General features: G+C 33.4%; 1 protein-coding gene across 1 annotated transcript; it reads left to right on the plus strand.

Annotated features, from left to right (window-relative positions):
• The first annotated feature begins 6735 nt into the window (after positions 1-6735).
• Positions 6736-10296, plus strand: LOC131166169 (uncharacterized). The gene is made up of 2 exons (XM_058124520.1): positions 6736-6948; positions 10138-10296. Exons 1-2 carry the CDS (start codon positions 6736-6738, stop codon positions 10294-10296), a joined length of 372 nt encoding a protein of 123 aa, XP_057980503.1.
• The last annotated feature ends 9987 nt before the right edge of the window (positions 10297-20283 follow it).

Below are 20283 nucleotides of genomic sequence, written 5' to 3' on the forward strand. Positions count from 1 at the left end.
TGGCTTCATCGACGAGCCATGTCACCTCGTCAACGAGTCATGTCACCTCGTTGACGAGGTCAATAGTAATTTCGTCGACGAGCTCTTCCCTTTATTGACGAAATTCAGAGTTTCCCCAAGACGTCTCGGTATTTTCTCATCGACAAGGCCCTTTTGTACCCTCATCGACAAATCCCCTATGTTCGTCGATGAGGAACTGATAAATTTTCTAGTTTCTTTATATCCCAAAATGCAACGTCGTCGATGAATGCGAAGCATTCGTCGATGAAGTCGGCTGCCTCCTTCTGTTACTGTTTCCATTTCCCTCCCTCTTTATTATTTAAATACCATAATTTCTCCAGGTCATTACACATAGGCTTTGAGAGCATTAAAAAAGAATATTCCTAATGCCCTGATTTTTGTGATATCTTTTCTTACTTTTTATAGGGACTTCCTGGATTCCATCCTAATTTTGTGATCCATGGTGGAATTCTATTTAAAGGAACTAGGTTGTGCATACCCTCTACATCTCTACGTGACCAGTTGATATGGGAATTGCATGTAGGTGGTGCTGCAAGTCATATTGGTAGAGATAAGACCATTGCCATGGTAGAGGATATATTCTTTTAACCTAGTTTGAAAAGGTATGTTGCTAGAATTGTATCTCATTGTGGTACATGTCAAACTATGAAGGGTATGAAGCAAAACACTGGATTGTATACTCCTTTACCTGTGCCTCATACACCTTGGCAGGAAATTAGTATGGACTTTGTTTTAGAACTCCCTATGACTACTAGAAGAAATGATTTTGTATTTGTTGTTGTAGATATATTTTTTAAATTGTCACACTTTATTCCATGCAACAAGACACATGATGCATATAAAATTGCCACTATCTTCTTTAGGGAAGTTGTAAGGCTACATGGTCTTTCGAAGACCATTGTTTTTTATAGGGGTGTGAAGTTCGTGAGTTATTTTTTGAAGACCTTGTGGGCCATGTTAGGCACCAAGCTCCAATTTTCTAGTGCTTACCATTCCCAAACTGATGGGCAAACTGAGGTAGTTAATAAGAGCTTAGGTGACCTATTGAGATGTCTAGTGGGAGAAAACATAGGTTCGTGAGATTTGTGTCTTCCTATGGCTGAATTTACATTTAATAGTTTAGTGAATAGAACCACAGGATTGAGTCCTTTTTAGGTTGTCACTGGTTACCAACCTAAGAAGCCCATAGATCTCATCCCATTACCTCTACAGGCTAAAGTAAGTGAGCAAGTTGATGCTTTTGCAAAGAATATACATGATCTACACTCTAAAATAAGAATGAAAATTAACTTGAATAATGAGCACTATAAATCTAGTGCTGATGTACATCACATGCTGCAAGAATTTTCAAAAGGCGATATGTTCTAATTCTTACATGCTCGATATGGTTCAAATTTTTGAAGAAAATTAGTTCTAATGCTTACATGCTTGATATTCCTATTGCTTTTGGTATAAGCAATGTGTTTAATGTTGAAGATCTAACCCCATTTCTTAAAGCATCATCTTTTATGGAGTCTTCCAATTCTAACCTTGCAGGTGATCCTACTTTATTCCCCACTCTTCATGAGCCTAAAAACCCAAAGTTACCTTTGCCTGCACCTTTACCCATACCAAAAGAACTTTATGAGATTGAAGAGATCTTGGATGATAAGACAACATTCACACTCATAGGATTATACCAAAAGTTCTTGGTCAAGTGGAAAGGCAAGCAACTTTCTGAGAGAGAGCTGGATACTTAAAGAAGACCTCCTTTGCCTCAATTCGAAGTTGTACTCATAGTACATCACTTCTCATTCTTCAAAGAAGAATTCTTTTGGGCCTGGGAGAGATGATGGGGATCAACATGCCTTGACTATCTCCTTTGTCGATATGGTGACACGTGGATGACCTCCCGCTGTCCATCATCATTCTATTTTTTTTGTAGGTACACATGGAACTACTTAAAGACTCTTGACTCAAGTCAATATATTGAAGTAAGATCAAGTTCAAGACCTATGTGCACACTATACAACCATGTGGATCCCAAAAGATTTATATTCCATAGGGCCATATGGATTTGACCTTCCCTTTTGGAACATGTTTGGGTCTCCAATTTTGATTTGTAATAATGCAAGACAACTTAGTGAAGTGTGTGTTTGGTAACTTGTAAAAATATTAATTGTGTTAGAATTTAGTGAGGGTGTTTAGTGCCATGTCCCCCATGTTTGTGTGAGAGTTTTGAGTGTGTTTAATGTGTTTTCCCCTATGCTGGACTTTATATTTCTCATTGTAAGAATTCTAAGCAATTTATGTTTGAATATTGAATAAGAATTCCTTTTCTAAAGCTTAAAGCTTTGTCCAATCTTTTGATTGCGTAGAGTGAGACTATATCGTTCTCCCCGAAGATCACGTGGTGAGAGACCACTTTATCTAGCACTACCATCATCCCCTCCTTCCTCTTATACACCCCCATGGACTCTTCCCTCTACACAGCCCTATCCACTCAATTATTTTGTTCAAAGCTTGTTCGAAGGACTTTCAGTGCGATCTAAGCTCGTGGTGAACAACTTCAAGTCACCCAACGATTTTCTTGGGTGAGCATGTTAAGCCCTTACTTGATTGTGAACCTTTTCTTGAAGTCCAGAAGCCCTTATTAAAGTAGCCCATTTGAATCCCTAAATTTCCTTAAAATTCCATGTGTCTTCACGTGACTGAAGGCATAGGTTCAGTCGACTGAACTGCTACTGCCAGTTCAGAAATTCATATTCTAAAATCTTCAGGTGACTGAAGACCACCTGAACCTTTAGTTTTCAATATTATTATCACTTGCTAATATCAATCGTGAGAATATTAATTTGTTAACGTAGAACTTGCATTCTTGAACTTTGAAATAGCATCTTTTCCACATAAAACTTGATTCCTTGGTGAAGGAGCACTTGGGACTTAATTTCTAGATAAATCATATACCTTTTCAAAAACCTTACATCATATGAATCATAGCATAATTTATGATGTTTACGTTTGGGTTGATTGAATTCTTAAATTACAGTGTTTATGTGTATGTGCTTGCTTAAGGATTGACCGTAGAACTAGGCCGACCATACCCTTTATACATCACACTGTCTGGGCTTTTTCAATGGTAGTACTAGTTCGATCGCGTAACCCAAGAGTTTAGTCGCCCAAACTAACTGACTCTAAACCAGTTTGTTTAGTTTCTTATGAAATTCAATGTTCTTTATTTCAAAACTCTTTTGTGTTCTTTTAAAACATATTTCAACTTTGAAACTATATTTTCTGAGTTATTGAAATAGGTCTCTAAGTCCAATTTTATCCTATGAGCTTCATGCACAATCTTAACATTGAGAATTACATACATGAGACTTCTAAGTCTCCATGTCTTGAAGCTTTAACTTTATCCAAGCTTTAGCCAATCTTCATGACTTTTTAGCTTTAAGTACGAACCATTTGTGCTTGTAAAATCTAATACCTATAAATTCACTTGAAGCACAATTAGATTCCTTAGTTTGTCATAATCTTGTTAGGCCAATAGAAGGGATAGTGAATCCTCATAGCAAGTTGCTTGAGGCAAGGAAGTAGGCATGGTTGTCGAGCCTTGTTAAAATTTGGTGTCACTCTCTACCTTACCTATTTATCTTTCTAAGCATATTTATTTTGATTTGTATCTGTTGTGAATATTTTTATTGATTGAAATTTGCATTAGTTAAGCATATCATATTGATTTAATCTGTTGGGAATTTTATTGTATTAGTTTATCAATTATTCAAGTTATAGTATAAACTATCTTGTGGCTAAGCATATTTTTATTAATAATGATCTACTGTAAGTATTGTCAATATTGTGTATTTTGGTTTCATATTGAAATCTTAGCTTAGACCCTTAAGTATTTAAGGAGATATAAATTGATAAAATTATCTATTGAGAATACTGTTGTTGTTAAGAAGTTAGAGCACTTGTAAAATCAAATTAAAAAATAATTAAGCTTCCACATTAAGTTTTTTTCTTAAAAAATTCCCAATTCACCCTGTTAGCCTTGGTGGCTACATAATCATGTTTAATTTGTTTTGATGATATTAACCTATTTGTGGATCCTAGTCTTTCCATCTTTGCAAATCATGTTAAGTACAAGTTCAAGTGACAAATACTGAAGGTATTGGTCTAAAGGCAAAGATCAAACCGAGTAGACGTCAAGTAGGAAAGATCATATGGACACTCACTCGAAAAGGACTCAAGCACATCCAAGGAAGCTTAATATAGCATTATATGTAATAAGGAGTGTTTGAGGTAGTATGTTTTGTAACTCTTACAGTTTTATTTCATGCATGATTTCTGAGCAAGAGTTGAGAAAAATGCACGTGCATAATAGAACACATTAGTTTATAGGATTTCACTAAAGTCACAAACTCAACTTTCATAGTTTTCAAAGATAAATCAAAGAGTTTTGAAAAAAGTATACTATACTTAAATATGTTTTCTAATGGGGGAAGTTTTCAAACATCCTAGTATTATAAACATTTACATACTTAGTCCCAGTTGTTTCAAAATGAGTTGTATGTCCTAAAGCCTCATGAAAGTCAAGTATATTCTTATAAAGGACATACTAGCTTATAAGACATCAAATGAGCTTTCAAATGTGTTTTCATAAACAAGATATCTTATATTCAAAAGAAAACTCATTTAGACAAGTATTAATCTTAATTAGACTTAATATCTTTCATATTTTTGTCCAAGAATTTTTTAAGTCATTAAAAGGTTTTTTAATTTGGGAAAATAGGGCATTAGTCGACTAATGGGGTGCATTCGTTGACTAATTAATCCAGAAGCCTAAATTGAGTTTCTGCCTAGTTGAATAGTCAACAAATGGGTTTGACTCATCGACGAATGGGGGAGACTCGTCGGTGAATGGGTTTTACTCATCGACGAATCTTTCCAGTAGCCAAAACAAGTTTTCAGCCTAGGTGACTCGTCGAAGAAAAAGGCATGATTCATCGACGACTCAGGGTAACTTGTTGATGATTGGGGTAGACTCATCGACAATTAACATCGAGACCTGTACACCAATGGCTAGAAAATGGCTAGTTCTCGAGCCAATCAAAGGGGGATCACTCCAAACGGTTAGATAATGGCTAGCTTGGCTCTTTGGATATAAATACAAGTCCATAGACTTGATTAAACAAGTTTTTGAGGGTTTACAAGTTTTTAGTGAAAAAAATATCTTAAACATCAACCCCAAGAACTTTGCATTTTAGTTCATATTCACAAGTGCTCGATTTTTCTCTTGCTCTCCAATCTTGTTTGATTCATTACTTGAGAGAATAATGTGAGGTTTGTATTGTAATTGATATTAACTCAATCAAGGAGCATTTCTTTGCATACCCATCTTCTAGTTGCAAAGGATTCTTTGTGAACCAAGTTATTAAGGTTCTTTGTGAACCAAATTGTAAGGCTTCTTGGTGAACATTGTAGCTCTTGGTGAGTGGTAGGGATTTGTTCTCGAGTGAAGGCTCTTGGTGAGTGTTAAGGGATTCGTTCTCTCATTATAAGGCTTCTCCACTGGTGAAGGAGTTTATAGTGGATTGTGGAATCCTTGAGTTGGTATTAAGGCATGGACGTAGACTTGGTGCCGAACCACATTAAAATACCGATGTGAAGCTTTCTCTCCCTATACTCCATTACTTATATCTTGTGCATGATTTTATTTTATATATTGTGATATAATTGCTTGCATCTTTCCAAGATTATTATTTTGTAGAGAAAATAAAAAATATGCAAAAAGAGTCCATTCACCCCCCCCCCCCTTGACTCTACACCCGAGCCGACACACCTCCCTCTTGGGATCACACCTCAACTTTCAATTGGTATCAGAGCCTAGTTTTAATAAAACCTAACCAGTAGTTGCATAAAAATCTAATGGCAAACCTAGGTGTATCCCCGTTTGGTGAGGGTTAATCCTCCACAAGGCCTCCGATTTTCTACGATGTTAATTACACGTTTTGGAAACAAAGGATGAGAATTTTTATTCAAACTATTGATTGGAGGGCTTGGAGAGTTATTTTCCAAGGCAATTATGTGCCTACAAAATTTATTGATAATAAGGAAGTGCCTAAAACTAAAAGTGAAATAAGCGAAGCTGATATGAAGCTTGTGCAAATAAACTCCAGTGCCATGCCTTTTACTGTGTGTTAGATGCAAATGAATTCAATAGGATAACAAAGAAATTTGGGAGAAGTTAGAAATTGCTTATGCTAGAATTGTTAGAGATAGTCATAGACATGCTCACTAGTTAATATAAAGCCTTTAGAATGAACCCTGATGAATGTATCTCTAGTATGTACACTAGGTTCACTCATATTATTAACTCTCTTAATGCTCTTGGAAAGAATTATCCCACCTGTTAAATGATTAGGAAAATTCTTAGAGGACTCCCATCCATATGGGAACCTAAGGCTACAACCATAGCTAAAGGTAGGAATTTGAAGGAAATGACTCTAGATGAGCTCATTAGAGCACTTCTCATATATGAGATGGTTATTAATGTAAGACCAAGTGAAAACCCCTAAAGCTAAGAAATCCATCACACTCAAAGCTTCTAAGGAAAGTTCAAGTGATGAAGATGAAGAAGAGGTGGATGTAAATAACCTAGCCTTTATGACCAAAAGACTCAGAAAGTTTTTCAAAAAGAACAAGAAATTTACAAGAAAATTCTAGGACTCCAAGATGGATAAAGGAGAGTCAAGAAGAAGAGAGTCAAAAGTAGAACCGCCTACTTGCTACAACTGCAAGGAGGTTGGACATTATAAACCAAAGTATCCACTGCTTAAAAGGGACTCTAAGAAGAAGAAGAAGAAGAAGAAGAAGAAGGCTATAAAGACCACTACTTGGGATGATTCAAGCTCAAGTAGTTCAAAAGGCAAATCAAGCAACCAAAAGGTTGCAAACTTCTGACTTATGGCATGGAAGGATGATGAGGTACAAAGTTCTTCTTTGAATTAATTTAATGATTCATGTAATGAATCTTGTGATGAATCATATGATGGATCTAAAGATGAAAGCATGCCATTTATGAGGAACTACAAAGAGAATTATTTAAGGTTCATAAGATTTGAGTTCAGATGTCCAAACGAAACACTTCATTGAAGAATGAGAATGAAGCTTTAGTGAAAGATTTAGAATCTCATACTATGGTTGAAAAAGAAAAGGACTTAAAAATTAATAGATTAGAGAATAAGATTGAAAAAGTGACAAAAGATCCAGAAGATTTAAAATCCCAAACTACTATTGAAAATGAGAAGGATCTGAAAATCACAAGCTTAGAAAGTAAGGTTGAAGACTATGCTAAGATAATCCATAAATTTATGAGTGGAAAAGAAAACTTTGATAAGCCAGTGAGTTCTCAAAAGACAACCTTGGATAAAGAAGGCATCAGCTTCAATGGAAAATAGAACAAGAAAAAGAAAAACATTTACTTGTGATATTTTGTACGAGAGTCTAAATTCTATGCTAGTACTTCTTCGAAAAATATTTACACTCACTCTACTTGCTTCTTGTGCAAAAAGAAGGGCCATATCAAATTTGATTGCCCGTTCAAAAGGAAAAGTGTTAAAACTAAAAAGGTTTGGAGAATCAAAGAAACATCTAATACTAAACCCTTGAAACCTAAGGAAGAATGGGTACCAAGAAGAATGACATAATCTTTAAAATAATTCTTCCTTAGATCTTAGGATTAGTAATCTATTATGGATTAAGTCAATTCAATCATGTCTAAATGAGGGGGTTTTGTAATGACAATATAATGCTCTAATAGTGGATAATGCTTAAAAAGTAAAATCTTAGTATATGAATCCACTACACTAAGGATTTTAGGGAATCAAGTCAATATGAGAAAGTTAAAAGATAAATCTAAATGATTTATGTATGCTTAAGTTTAAATATTTTAAGTATAGCATACTTTGTCCAATGCACTTATTTGAGTTTTAGGGGAGCCAACCATAACAACGTAAGTATTGTGTACTATCTAATTCTAAACTCATTTTGAAACTTTAATGTTTAATCAAAATTGAAATATATTCGAAAATGAAAAATCAATCACCACGTATAAGTCAACATGTCAAATATTGAATAAATAGAAGATTCATTATCTCAAGACACTAATGGGTTCTCTAAATAAATGCTTATATGAGAAACCCACACTCATCCATGAAATTCAAAGTGTTAGTACAATAAAATTGGAATAAGTTTGTCTTCTGAACTTATCTGAATACTCCTCCGAACTCAATATTAAGTTAGTCGTTCATAATCAGCTCTCAATCCTCTATCAAAATTAGAGTTTTGGATTATTAGAATAGTATTGTTGGCCTTAACAAATATACATTGGTTGCACAAGGATTCAATTAAGCTAAATTGGAAAACCATTCAGACCTTAGCCAACCATATTATAGCTTTTCCTTAGTAAAATGGAGATCTTATATAAATATTTGCAAATTGAATGGTCTTAGATCGAAAAGGGAAGAGTTTGAAGCAAATCAAGCTTACTACATGTTAAGGAAGGTGTTTGAAGAGATTTGGTTCATTATATTAAGTATTCCAAGAAAAATCCAAGAAATTGGAAAATTTTAGGACGCTCAGGCGATTGAGCATTATAGCCCAGTCGACTGAAGGGTAAAGGTTGGTCGACCAAATCCACATTAACTTGGTCGCTAAGAGTATTAAGTTTTTTAGTTGATTGAATGTACTATAGATAGTCAATCGAATGCTTTGGGCAACCGAATGACTTGTCTAAATGGTTGAATCTGTACTTACCTTATTAATTGGGTGCATCAGGTGATTCGGGCAACCGAATCCCATCTTCAGTCGACCGAACCATGAGTATTTAAAAACTTAAACTCGCAAAAAACCCTAACTTTTTGCCTCTTCAGTTCCCCGAACGACATTCCTCTCTCACCCGAAGTTGCGTCCCTTCCTGTTCAACCTCTCTACGCTATAATTTCACTCCCTAAACTCAAATTTCATCTCTGAATTCATGATTTCTATGCATTCGAACTCCAAAACCATGTCTAAAAGAAAGAGTGTTGTGCGAAAAACTCCATCAACAGATCATGATGATACCGAATTCATCCATCATTGGCTCATAACGCCTGGAGCCAAGAAAATCTATAATGAGCATCTTCATTCCCTTGATCATATTCTAGGTAAGGTGCTTGACATTCCATTTATGCAATAATATTTCCTAAATATTCTTCGTAGGTTTTCAGATTTGGGATGGGGTAGGTTTGTGTCTTATCAACCCCAAGGTGTTTATCCAAACCTTCTGGAATTTTCTATGCCAACTTAGGTAAAGAGGGTGCAAACTACGCTACTCAACTCATGACCAAATATTTTATGCTCACTGCCAGCAACATTGCTGCATGGGTCAACCTTGACCGCGGAGAATTTGAGTGTCCAAGAGTTGGACCTACTTGGATAATGGAACATGATTTTACACCCCAAACCTTTCTTCCTATTGTTTTAACTGAACAAATTAATAATTTTCGGCATCACCCCTCATACAAAAATTTAACCCTTGAGGCCAAAATTATCCAATATAATGTCCTTCCTAGAACCAAGTCTAGAGATCACGTGTCTTATCTAGGTAGCTTTGTGATGTGGTGTATATATACTGGAAGACCTCTTGATCTTCCCTCTCTCATCATAAAATGGATGATAGCCAAGGAAGAATCTCAAAGAGTCATTCTCCCTTACGGAGGGATTCTAACTCTTATTTTTGAACATATTGGCGTTGCTCATCCTTGTACCTTATTTGTTAGGCGAAAAGCATCTAATAAATTCTCATTTACTACCGTGAAACAAATGGGCTATGAGTTGGCTAGTGTACTTGGTTTGATCCCTAAAGTCGTCAACCTCCGTGAGATAATGTAAATGTGCATATGGAGGAGGAACAAGAATATGCACGTAGAGACGATCCATCTCATGTGGAGCAACCTGCTCCTACTGATACAACCACTACCTCCTCTTGATTATGCCTCCCTCTAAGGAACTCTCAATGATTTCCGTCGACATATGGATTTCCAATTCGACACAATGTAACAGCATATTCACTCTAACTTTAGATCCTTACACCAGAGACACAAAAGGCTTGAAAACAAAATGGGTAGTGCTTCCTCATCTAAAGGGAAAGCACCTATGGAATCAAGCTCGAGTGAAGAGTACAAAGAAGAGGACGACAAAGACGATGAGAAAGATGAGAGCTCATTTAGTGGTGATGCAATTGATGAGGATTAGATGAGAGAATGCCAATTTTTTGGATGAAAACTTATTGTATTCTGATTATACTTGTTTTGTTTATTGTTATTTTGAAAACAACTTGGTTATGTATGATTATCAATATTAATATATATATATATATATATATATATATATATGAATTTTCAATGAGCTTACATTGAGCAAAATGTAAAATTGCATTTAGAAAATTGAAACGATTCAAACTTGTACGTTGACTTTTCTTAAACCTTTTTGCTCTTGTCAAAAAGGGCGAGAATTTTTTTTTTTAGAAAAATGCAAAAATTATTATAAAATAACTTTCTGAATTCTCAGTAAAAAGGGGGAGGATTATGATTTTTAATATAGTTATATTTCTAATAAGCAGAATTTTTTTTTTTTTAAGTTAATAAAAAAATGAGCTTAAATGCCATTAAATTAAAAATTCTAAGTCTTAATCTCAAAATGCTTAACATGTTTTACATTGCTTATTCTTATGTTTATGCATATTATTAGGGGGAGTCTTATCAAGGCTACCTCATTTTGCTCCTTGTTTGTAATCATAAAAAAAATGGGAGATTGTTGACCTAAAAAGGCTTAATCTCGTTTTGATAATGACAAACCAAGGCATCTAATTGTGTCATTAAGTGTGTATACAGGCATTACAGTATAAAAGTACAATGAAAAATGCAAATTGGAAAGCCATGAAGCACACAAGTAAATGAAAGATGGTTGTTGAAGAAAAGCTTGGATGAAGACCAAGCTTAAGGACATGAAGACCTAGATAGATTGTTATGTGTATTGTACAATAGGAATTCATGTAAGTACATCTCATGTTGGTTTTTTTTACGAAGCTTTTAGGTTATTTATTTGGACCCTAGATACTTTTTGAAATCTTGGAAAATATTTTTTTACAAATTCCAAATATTATTTCAAAAGATCAAAATCATTTTTGGAATCAAAATATAAAGGAATTTGAATTTTAGGATGTTCGGGTGCCTAGGGCATCATGCTCAGTCGATTGAATGCAAAAGTTTGAACAAACTGGTATGGCATTAGAGAGTTCAGGTGACCGAACCTCAAGTTCAGTTGACCGAATGGCTACTGCCATTGTTAAGTTCAATACATAGTTGGTTCGGGTGACCGAACCTCGGATTCAGTCAACCAAATATGTTTGGGCGACTGAACTCAGAGTTTAGTTGACCAAATGGCTATTGCCAATTTTGAAATTCCTGATTTAATTTGTTCATGCAACCGAACATTTAGTTTAGTCGACTGAAGTGCTGTGATAAGTTTTGCAAACAACAAAAAATCTTTTCGATTCTCAAATATTAAGTTACCAAAACGCGTACAACGACTATAATTTAAACCTACATATAAATATCTAACCCTAAACGTGTTTTAGACGAGAGATTACACATTATTGAATATCAAGTGTGATTTGCGTCATTCTTGCTGAAAAACTTTTGTGTTCATATTTTCAAGCTTATAGTTTTATAAACTAGAAAACCTAACCTTACTCTTAGAGCTTTGTAGCAATATCATTCTGAGAGTGCATTAGATTTGATAGTGTACTTCTACTCTATTCAGAGAGCTTCTATTTGTACAACTGTTCTTGATTATTTCTTTATAGCAAGCGCAAGGGGATTTTCATTTGAGAGGCGACTCCACCTATTTAAGGAGAGAGGTGACTCTGCCTAGTGAAGGAGAGAGGTAACTCCACCTAAGTAGAGGAGAAAGGTAACTCCGCTTAAGTAAAGGAGAGGGGCAACTCTGCCTATTGAAAGAGGGTTTGTAAAGGATTCTATGCCTACTAAATGAGAGAGGCTTCTCCACTTACTGAAGGAGGGATAGTGAATCCTCAAACCAAGTTGCTTGAGGTAAGGACGTAGGCACGGTTACCGAACCTTGTAAAAATCTGGTGTCACTCTCTATGTTACCTATTTATCTTTATAAGCATATTTATTTTGATTTGTATCTGTTGTGAATGCTGTGAATATTTTTATTGATTGAAATCTGCAGTAGTTAAGAATATCATATTGATTTAATTTGCTGGGAATTTTATTGTGTTAGTTTATCACTTATTCAAGTTATAGTATGAACTACCTTGTGGCTGAGCATATTTTTATTAATATTGATATGTTGTAAGTATTGTCAATATTGTGTAATTTGGTTTCATATTGAAATCTTAGTTTAGACTCTTTAGTATTTAAGAAAATAAAAATTGATAAAATTATTTGTTGAGAATATTATTTTCCTGGATGTGGTTAGATCACCTAAATTCTCTCAATTTCACAATATGCTAATCCTAAATCAAGAATCATCTACTAGTCACAACTCGCATAACCATAGTAGAAGAGTTCAAGAGTACAATTATGCAAAGGGGAGGTATTAGCACCCTCTATATACCTCTTCCAGCAATGGTACTTAACTAGCCTATAATTCCCATGTTGAGCTCAATTAAGAAAGACTTTTGACTTTTCCATGTTTGTTTAGTCTACCGGCCTTTAAATATTGAACAACTCTACCATTATGGAGATTGCTCTCATCCGAAGAGTCTAAAAATGATGGCATTGCTTCACTCTCAAGTTCTATCCTCGAGCTAATTAATGATTTAGAAGAAGAAAACATAAACATCCATGTAAAACACAAAAACACAAGAAATTCAAACGAAAAAGAAAGTATGTAAATCATGCATTAAATACTACAAATTGTGTAATACAATCACCAACATAACTCAAAATCATTAAACTAGACAAAATGCCCCCTCGAAGACCTAAAATGCCCTATTCTTGGTTATCCATTACAGCGGTTTATTCATCCCTATGCAAAAGATTGTAAAATAGTGGTGTGATGCAAAAACTAGTTTAAAAAGCTAGATATTTTTATGATTATTGTTTTTTACTAAAATGATATCAAACAACAATGATAAATAATAAGAAAAACAAAAACACACATTTTTCCCATTTTTTTTCCTCATAAAATTAGTACTCATTGAAATAGCAATATTTAATAATTACGATATAAAGAATCTTAACATTAACTAAACATGCATATACACATCAATCTTGCTTATGCAGTCACATACACATTCATGCATACCTATTCAAACTAACACGATGCACACACACGTACCATTGCGCACGAAAATATTCATGCTAAGGTTCATTAATGTATACGTAAGCTTTCATATTCACATTTAGGCAAAATCATACACACCATATATATATATATATATATACACTCACCTATGCATATATGCATTCACCATCACATCATATAAATGCACACATGCATAAGTTTATACATCAATATGCACACATCTATTCATAAGATCATAAGCATCCATGCATGCCTATATACACTACATGCATTCATTTAAACATAGGTATCAACATACACATATACCTCATTTGTATGCATGCTCCCTCACCATCATGCATTTTCCAAATACTTATGTGTTCATATCTACATTATGCGCTTATATCTAGGAGTGTAATCAGTTTTGTTTGGGTAATCAAAATGAAAATATTGATTCTAATATTCATAAATCGAAACCGAAAAGAGCACCATCAGTTTATTAAAACACGGAAAGATATTAATTGATTTAGTTCGATTTTTTTTTTTTCAATTTTTATCAAAATTTTTAACTATTAAGCCATGGGCCAAGCCCTATTACATTACAAATGAAAATAGATGCACAAAAAGCCAAATATTATCCATTAATGGACTGGAAGCTTTATGGAGTGAGGCCTCTACGTCCAGGAGTTGGGAAGTGGAGGAGGGAGTGGGTGGAAGTTTATAAGAGGAGATAGGTCATTAGTTCTTCCTTGTGGTTGATGTGGGACATGTCCCAAGTCCCAGCACTAAAGATGAAGGAGTGGGAACCTCCCATTCCCATATAAAATCCCCACCCCTCCCAATTCCATTACTTTGTATTTGCCACTCCAAGAAATGCACTTTGTGAAAATTATTTAATTTAGAAAATTTGTAAAAAAAAAACTATTAAATAAAATTGGAACTTAAAAATGAAAATAAAGATATAAAAATTTAGTAATCAATCATTCCATTTTTTCTATTCAGTTATTTTGTAAAATCAAAACCAAAACTAAAAAACAATTTTTATAAAAATGAAAACCTACACTGAAAATCAAAATTGAAATGTTAAACGGTTCGATTTCGATCCAATTTTCGATTTTCAGTAATTTTGTACACCCCTAGACATATCTATGCATTTTTGTTCACATATCAAGGCAGGTCTATACACATGCATTCGCAAATTTAGATTCATATTAAAATAACATGTGCACTTTCTCCAACATATGCAAGCATGAAGTAGTGTAGGGATGTTATACATCTATATATATATATATATATATATATATATATATATATATATATATATATATGTGTGTGTGTGTGTGTGTAACATCCTTACACTAGTTCATGCTTGCATATGTACCCTACACTTCATGCATGCATGGACTAACCCTAATAACTCACACATGCATGGCTCCGAACATGCCTACGCATATATACCAACACCCACGCATGCAAACAAATACTTCACATACATTCATCATGCAAAAACATATACGCCATGCCTACTAACACATTCATATGCATACATTGTATGCAAGCCTATGCATGTAAATCACTAGCCCATATGCTAACTCATCTACAAGAGCACATGCATGTGTACACTCATGCACATGGACACACATGCAAGCACTATCACAAAAATGCAAATGCACACACACATTACGACACATGCAAAGATGTGCTCAAAGATGCATGTATGTATGGAAACCCACACATATACCTACTTCCATGTATATACACTAACTTACATGCATGTGCACATACATTCACCTCATGCTTTCATGAGCTCCTACACACATATGCATGTATGTATGCACGTTTTTATGTCCATTCATGCATATGCAAGCACATATACACATAATATACACATTTGTGGAAGGGGATACACACACATGCATTGCCATTTATGCAAAAGTACACTCACATCATGAACATGTATTTATGCACTCACTCATGCATGCATTCATTAAATGCTCATATATACACACATACACTTACATGAACTCACATATATGCACCCATGAAAACATGCAAAAACATGTTCTAACTTACATGTTGACACTCGTTCTCGCACACATAAACATACCATTAACATGAACTAGTTAATTCATCAACTAAGTCAAAATTACAATCAAACACTTATTTGTGAAGACATAGACGTAGCCTTTGCTTGGACAAATGGTATCTGTAATTGTAAAGATTTTTTTTTTAATAGAAAATTAGTAAAGCTAGTTTAGCCTTGAATTTTTAATTCATTGTTTTGATTTAAAATTTCATATTTAATCTTCATTAAATAGTTGGGCATCCAAGTATCTACAAATAGAGGTATGAATACAGAATATACATAAATTGCGAAAGCTCTAGTTTTCTAGCGTTAATAGTGCAAATCAATCCTTTGCTCTCAAGATATTTAAGATTTTTTTTTCATAATTTGATAAGTTTAGTATATAGCAACCAATAAAGCCTACAATGCTAGAATCTTGGAGGCTACACAAAGTGATGGATAATTTCTATTTTAGGACAACTTCATCTATGTTTCAATATGTCATTCTCAATTTGAGTCTATAACATTTTCAAGTTTATATTTTCTATTCTATGTATATTGTGTTTATAATTAATTGTGCTTACTAGCTATAAGTTGTACTTTAGTGAAATATTTCCTTTTTAACAATATTGGGGTGTAAAATTAGCTGGCCATAACTAACTTTATTTTCTGAAGGGGTGCATAGAGGGTTGTAACTACGTCGAGTTCAATCAAGTTTTAGCATGCTCAAACTTATCTCATTTAATAAACGAGTCTTTTACATCAAGTTTGAGATAGGCCCATTAATTAAATGATCCAAGCTTACTTTTGTTTGTGTTCAATTCATTTATTAATTGAATTCAAAACAAGCTTAAACCAGTCAAGTCTAATCTTGTTAAAGTTTTTATTACATATTAATAACTTTTGAAAATAAATCTAAAATTGCTTATTGATACAAACAAAACAAAAATGATTCAATTCATTTACAACAGAAGTTTAATATTCAAAAAAAAAATTTCACTATCTTATGTCATTAAATTTTTTAAAAGATAAATATGTGATTAGTGATTAATAAAAAGAATATATATATATATATATATATATATATATATATATATAATAACATCAATTGAAAATGCACTCTAAATCAAATATATAACTTAGTGAGCGTCCAAACAAATGAATAGACAAGTTTGTTTTTTATCCTAATAGGAAAAAGTTTGTGAACTTTCTTTATTAGTTAACTCCTAAGCTCATTAAACAAGTTTATTATTTTATTTTTTAAACAATCCAGTTTGTGAACTAGTTAAACGAGGTAACTATCGAGTTTAGCAAATTGAGTATCATCTAACTCAAGTTTGGTTCATTTGATTTTCGAGTCATGATTTAAGCTCAAGCTACTTATCTTCACGAACGAGCTTGAACGAACTATTATCAAGTCAAGCAGCAAATAGCTCGTGAATGGTTTGACTCATTCGTAGCTCTCTACATGAAGCATTTAACAAGCCTAGATGAGTTGCAGAGTTTGTTAATCTTAAGTAATTGCATCATTCGCATGGCTTATATATTTTGTTCATCCTTACAAGTCAATTCTGAAAATCACAATGTGTGTAAATATACTTATTTGTTTATAGCCAACCAACCAAGTTAAACTCCCAACTTTTTTGTCTTAAAAAAAAGTCATCATTTAAAAATGCATTGTTACGCCTTCGTTCTCAAATTTTTGTTATGCTTGATTTTAAAATTTTTAAATACAATTTTTTACTTATTATTTATTTCTTATTTAAAAATCTAAGAACAGACGCAAATATACATGATATTGTAAATTTCATATTCAAAGGTTAAACCTCATATTTGAACCCAAAAGTGCCTCAATTGGTAAACTTTAGGTTTTACTATTTAAATGTTAAGCTTCGAGTCTTGAGAGGTTAGAATTTTCCAATTAAGATTTATCAGCATTGGGTTTTGAGGACTTGTTTGGGTAGCTAATATGTAATGACCATTTTGAAATTAAACAAGTGTATACTATCAAGTCATTGGTACATCTAACTTATCCCTTTTATTTTAGGAAAATGAAGTTACCACTATTTTATTTTTGAAAAGGCAAAACATTGAAAAACCTTTTAAAGGAATTAGGTTCAAGAATATAATTATGAATAGGAAAGGTAACACTTCAAATTTCTTTTTTTTTTTTTTTTTTTTTTGAGAATTTAAAATGTTAGCACCTAAAACAATCATTCCTTTAAATGTTGTCATATTTACCTTGTGTGTGTGTACATCCAATTTCTTAAAGAATATTTGAAAACGAACCAATAAATTTTAGAAAAGAACGTGAAGTAAATTTTTGAAAACCAGGCAATTGATCACTTGCAAAGGTTGGTCAACCACCCTCTACAATTTCTTATTCTCTTGGTTCTATTTATTTCAGAAATGTCTCTCTTACCACTTTTGAGAAGGCTTTTGTGGGGCTTACGTGGAGGACTTAACCTTATGAAAGTCTTACTACTTTAATGCTTAATCAAAAGTCCAACATACAAGACCCATAAAAATATATACAAACATGCACACAAAGATTACAAGAGAGGGATTTGAGCTTCATTTTTTTTTTTTTTTTTGGTATAGAAAAACCTACAAAATAGATTCAAGGGAAATTTAGCATCAGGTGTCGACAGATAAAAGTGGACAAGATATTTTTGTCTGGAAGCCAGCCCTGGACGGTAATTTTTCTACGAAAACAGCTTGGGATGCAGTGAAGAACAGAAGTAATAATTTTTTGTAGAATGACTAGTTTTGGCATTCTTTATTGCTTAGAAGAATCTCAATGTGTTTATGGAAAGCTTGATTTAGATATTTGGCTGTAAATGATAGAATTCAGATCAAAAGAATATCGATGGTTTTGACTTGTGATTGCTGTGTTCAGAGAAGTCAGGAAAACATTGATCATATTCTTTCTTTAGGAGAGGTGGTTTCAGAGGTTTGGTGTCGGACTAATGTGGCTTTGGGGATTCCTTTCCAACGATCTCTTGGAAAAATAAAATAGCAAATTGGTTTCACTATGCAAAAAAATCGCCTATTAAAGGTATTTTAATCGGGCTAATTCCATATTTGATTACGTGGTGCCTCTGGAATCGAAGATGTAAAGCGAGAATGGAATGAGTTTATCAAAGTGCAGATCAGATGTGGAGAAGTGTTCGATTCTTGGTTAGTTTTATTGCTGAGAGCATCATTTCTTTACAAAAATTGAAGAAATCGAACATTAAGATTTTGAATGAGTTTCAAATTAAGCATCAGGGAGTTTGCGAGAGACCTGGAAAAATTATTTCATGGGTTAAACCTCCAGTAGGGTGGATAAAATTTAATTATGATGGGAGTTGTAGGGGTAATTCAAGTACTTTAGGAGGTTGAGGAATTATTCGGGATTACCATGGCATAGTAAAAACAGTTTTTTTCAAGTTATTTTGGCAATGGTATGAATAATAGTGCTGAATTAAAAGCAATCAGGGAAGGAATTCGTTTGTATAAATATTTACATTATGTTAATGTGATTATTGAAAGTGACTTGCGAATTGTAATTAATTGGCTTCAAAAAGGTAGATGTACTTTGTGGTATCTTTGGAAATTTTGGGAGGAGGTCGTGGCAGAGTTAGAAAGAGTGAATATCATGGTGATGCATCAATATAAGGAAGGCAACAGTGTTGCTGATTTTCTTACTAAAGAAGGAGACATGGGAAACAATATAATTTACAAAAAACAACACCTTCTACCATATTATTTGAAAGGTATCCTTCAAATGGATAGGTAAGGTCTTATTTCTGTTCGTCATTAGGTCATCTCAAGAGTTTCATTTGGTATATTTCGGTTTGTTTTTTGGTTGTTTTTATGTTTTTTTCTCTTTTATTAGTTATATTTAATTTTATTTGTCCTAATTTGGTTAATGGGTGTTAACTTGTAATCACAGTATTCCTTCGCCAAAAGTGAATGTTTATTAATAAATAAATTGGTGAATGTTTATTAATAAATAAATTGAGGTACCGCCCTCTTTTACCACAAAAAGAGAAATCAAGTCACCTCTAATTCAAAAAACTTTTTCCATAAAAAATTTTGAAAAAAAAAAAATCCATTTAAGTGATCTTCTACAAAATCATCAATTCAAAAACATTTGAAAACCTTGGCATATCTTGAAACCTTCATTTTAAAAGTATATTTTTCAATGGCTTCTCTATAAAAATGGAGATCAAAAACAAGTTTGTACATTTTGAAAACCCATTTTTCCACCCTCAAGCTGCTTCATAAGTGATCATCTTGAAAATGATTTTTACTTCGTAAAAATTTGAAAATGTCATACATTTTTAAAAGGAAAACCACAAACACTACTTGAAATCCCGATTGAAAACTTAGAAAACACCCAAAAACCGCATCATGGATGTATTATTTTAAGGTTTTGAAGAAAACATAAAATAAATAAATAATAAAAAAAAACCTTTGAATACTTTGACGAAACATGGATAAACATGTTTAAGTTTCAAGAAAACTTGATTTTTTTTTTATGAAAAGACCATAAAAACCCTTGCAAATCCTATATAAGACTCAACCAACCACACTCAAGGCAAGTGTAGAATTCCAAAACAAAGTCAAATCCTAGAAAAAAGTATAGAAAAGGTGCAAAATTGCATATCTCAAGATTTTGCAGTTGACCGCCCACTGAAAAGTTCAAAGGGTCAATTGACCTTCTATAGCCCCAACAACTAGAATTTCAAAAGTGCAAAGGTTAGTCAACTGCTTACACTGAATTTGTACAATTTCATGCCATTTTTGGCACTTTTCTTATGCATAGTTATACACATCTTACAAACAATTGAACACGCTACAAAATGGCATAAAAA

The sequence above is a fragment of the Malania oleifera genome, chromosome 1 (assembly GCF_029873635.1).
Source record: "Malania oleifera isolate guangnan ecotype guangnan chromosome 1, ASM2987363v1, whole genome shotgun sequence".
NCBI lineage: Eukaryota > Viridiplantae > Streptophyta > Magnoliopsida > Santalales > Ximeniaceae > Malania > Malania oleifera.

What these genes read in the sequence shown, in the direction of transcription:
- LOC131166169 (XM_058124520.1), top strand. Translation starts at nt 6,736, where the DNA reads ATGGATAAAGGAGAGTCAAGAAGAAGAGAGTCAAAAGTAGAACCGCCT. An exon ending in GCAAATCAAGCAACCAAAAG is followed by an intron (nt 6,949 to 10,137) that starts GTTGCAAACTTC and finishes TCCTTACACCAG; the next exon opens with AGACACAAAAGGCTTGAAAA.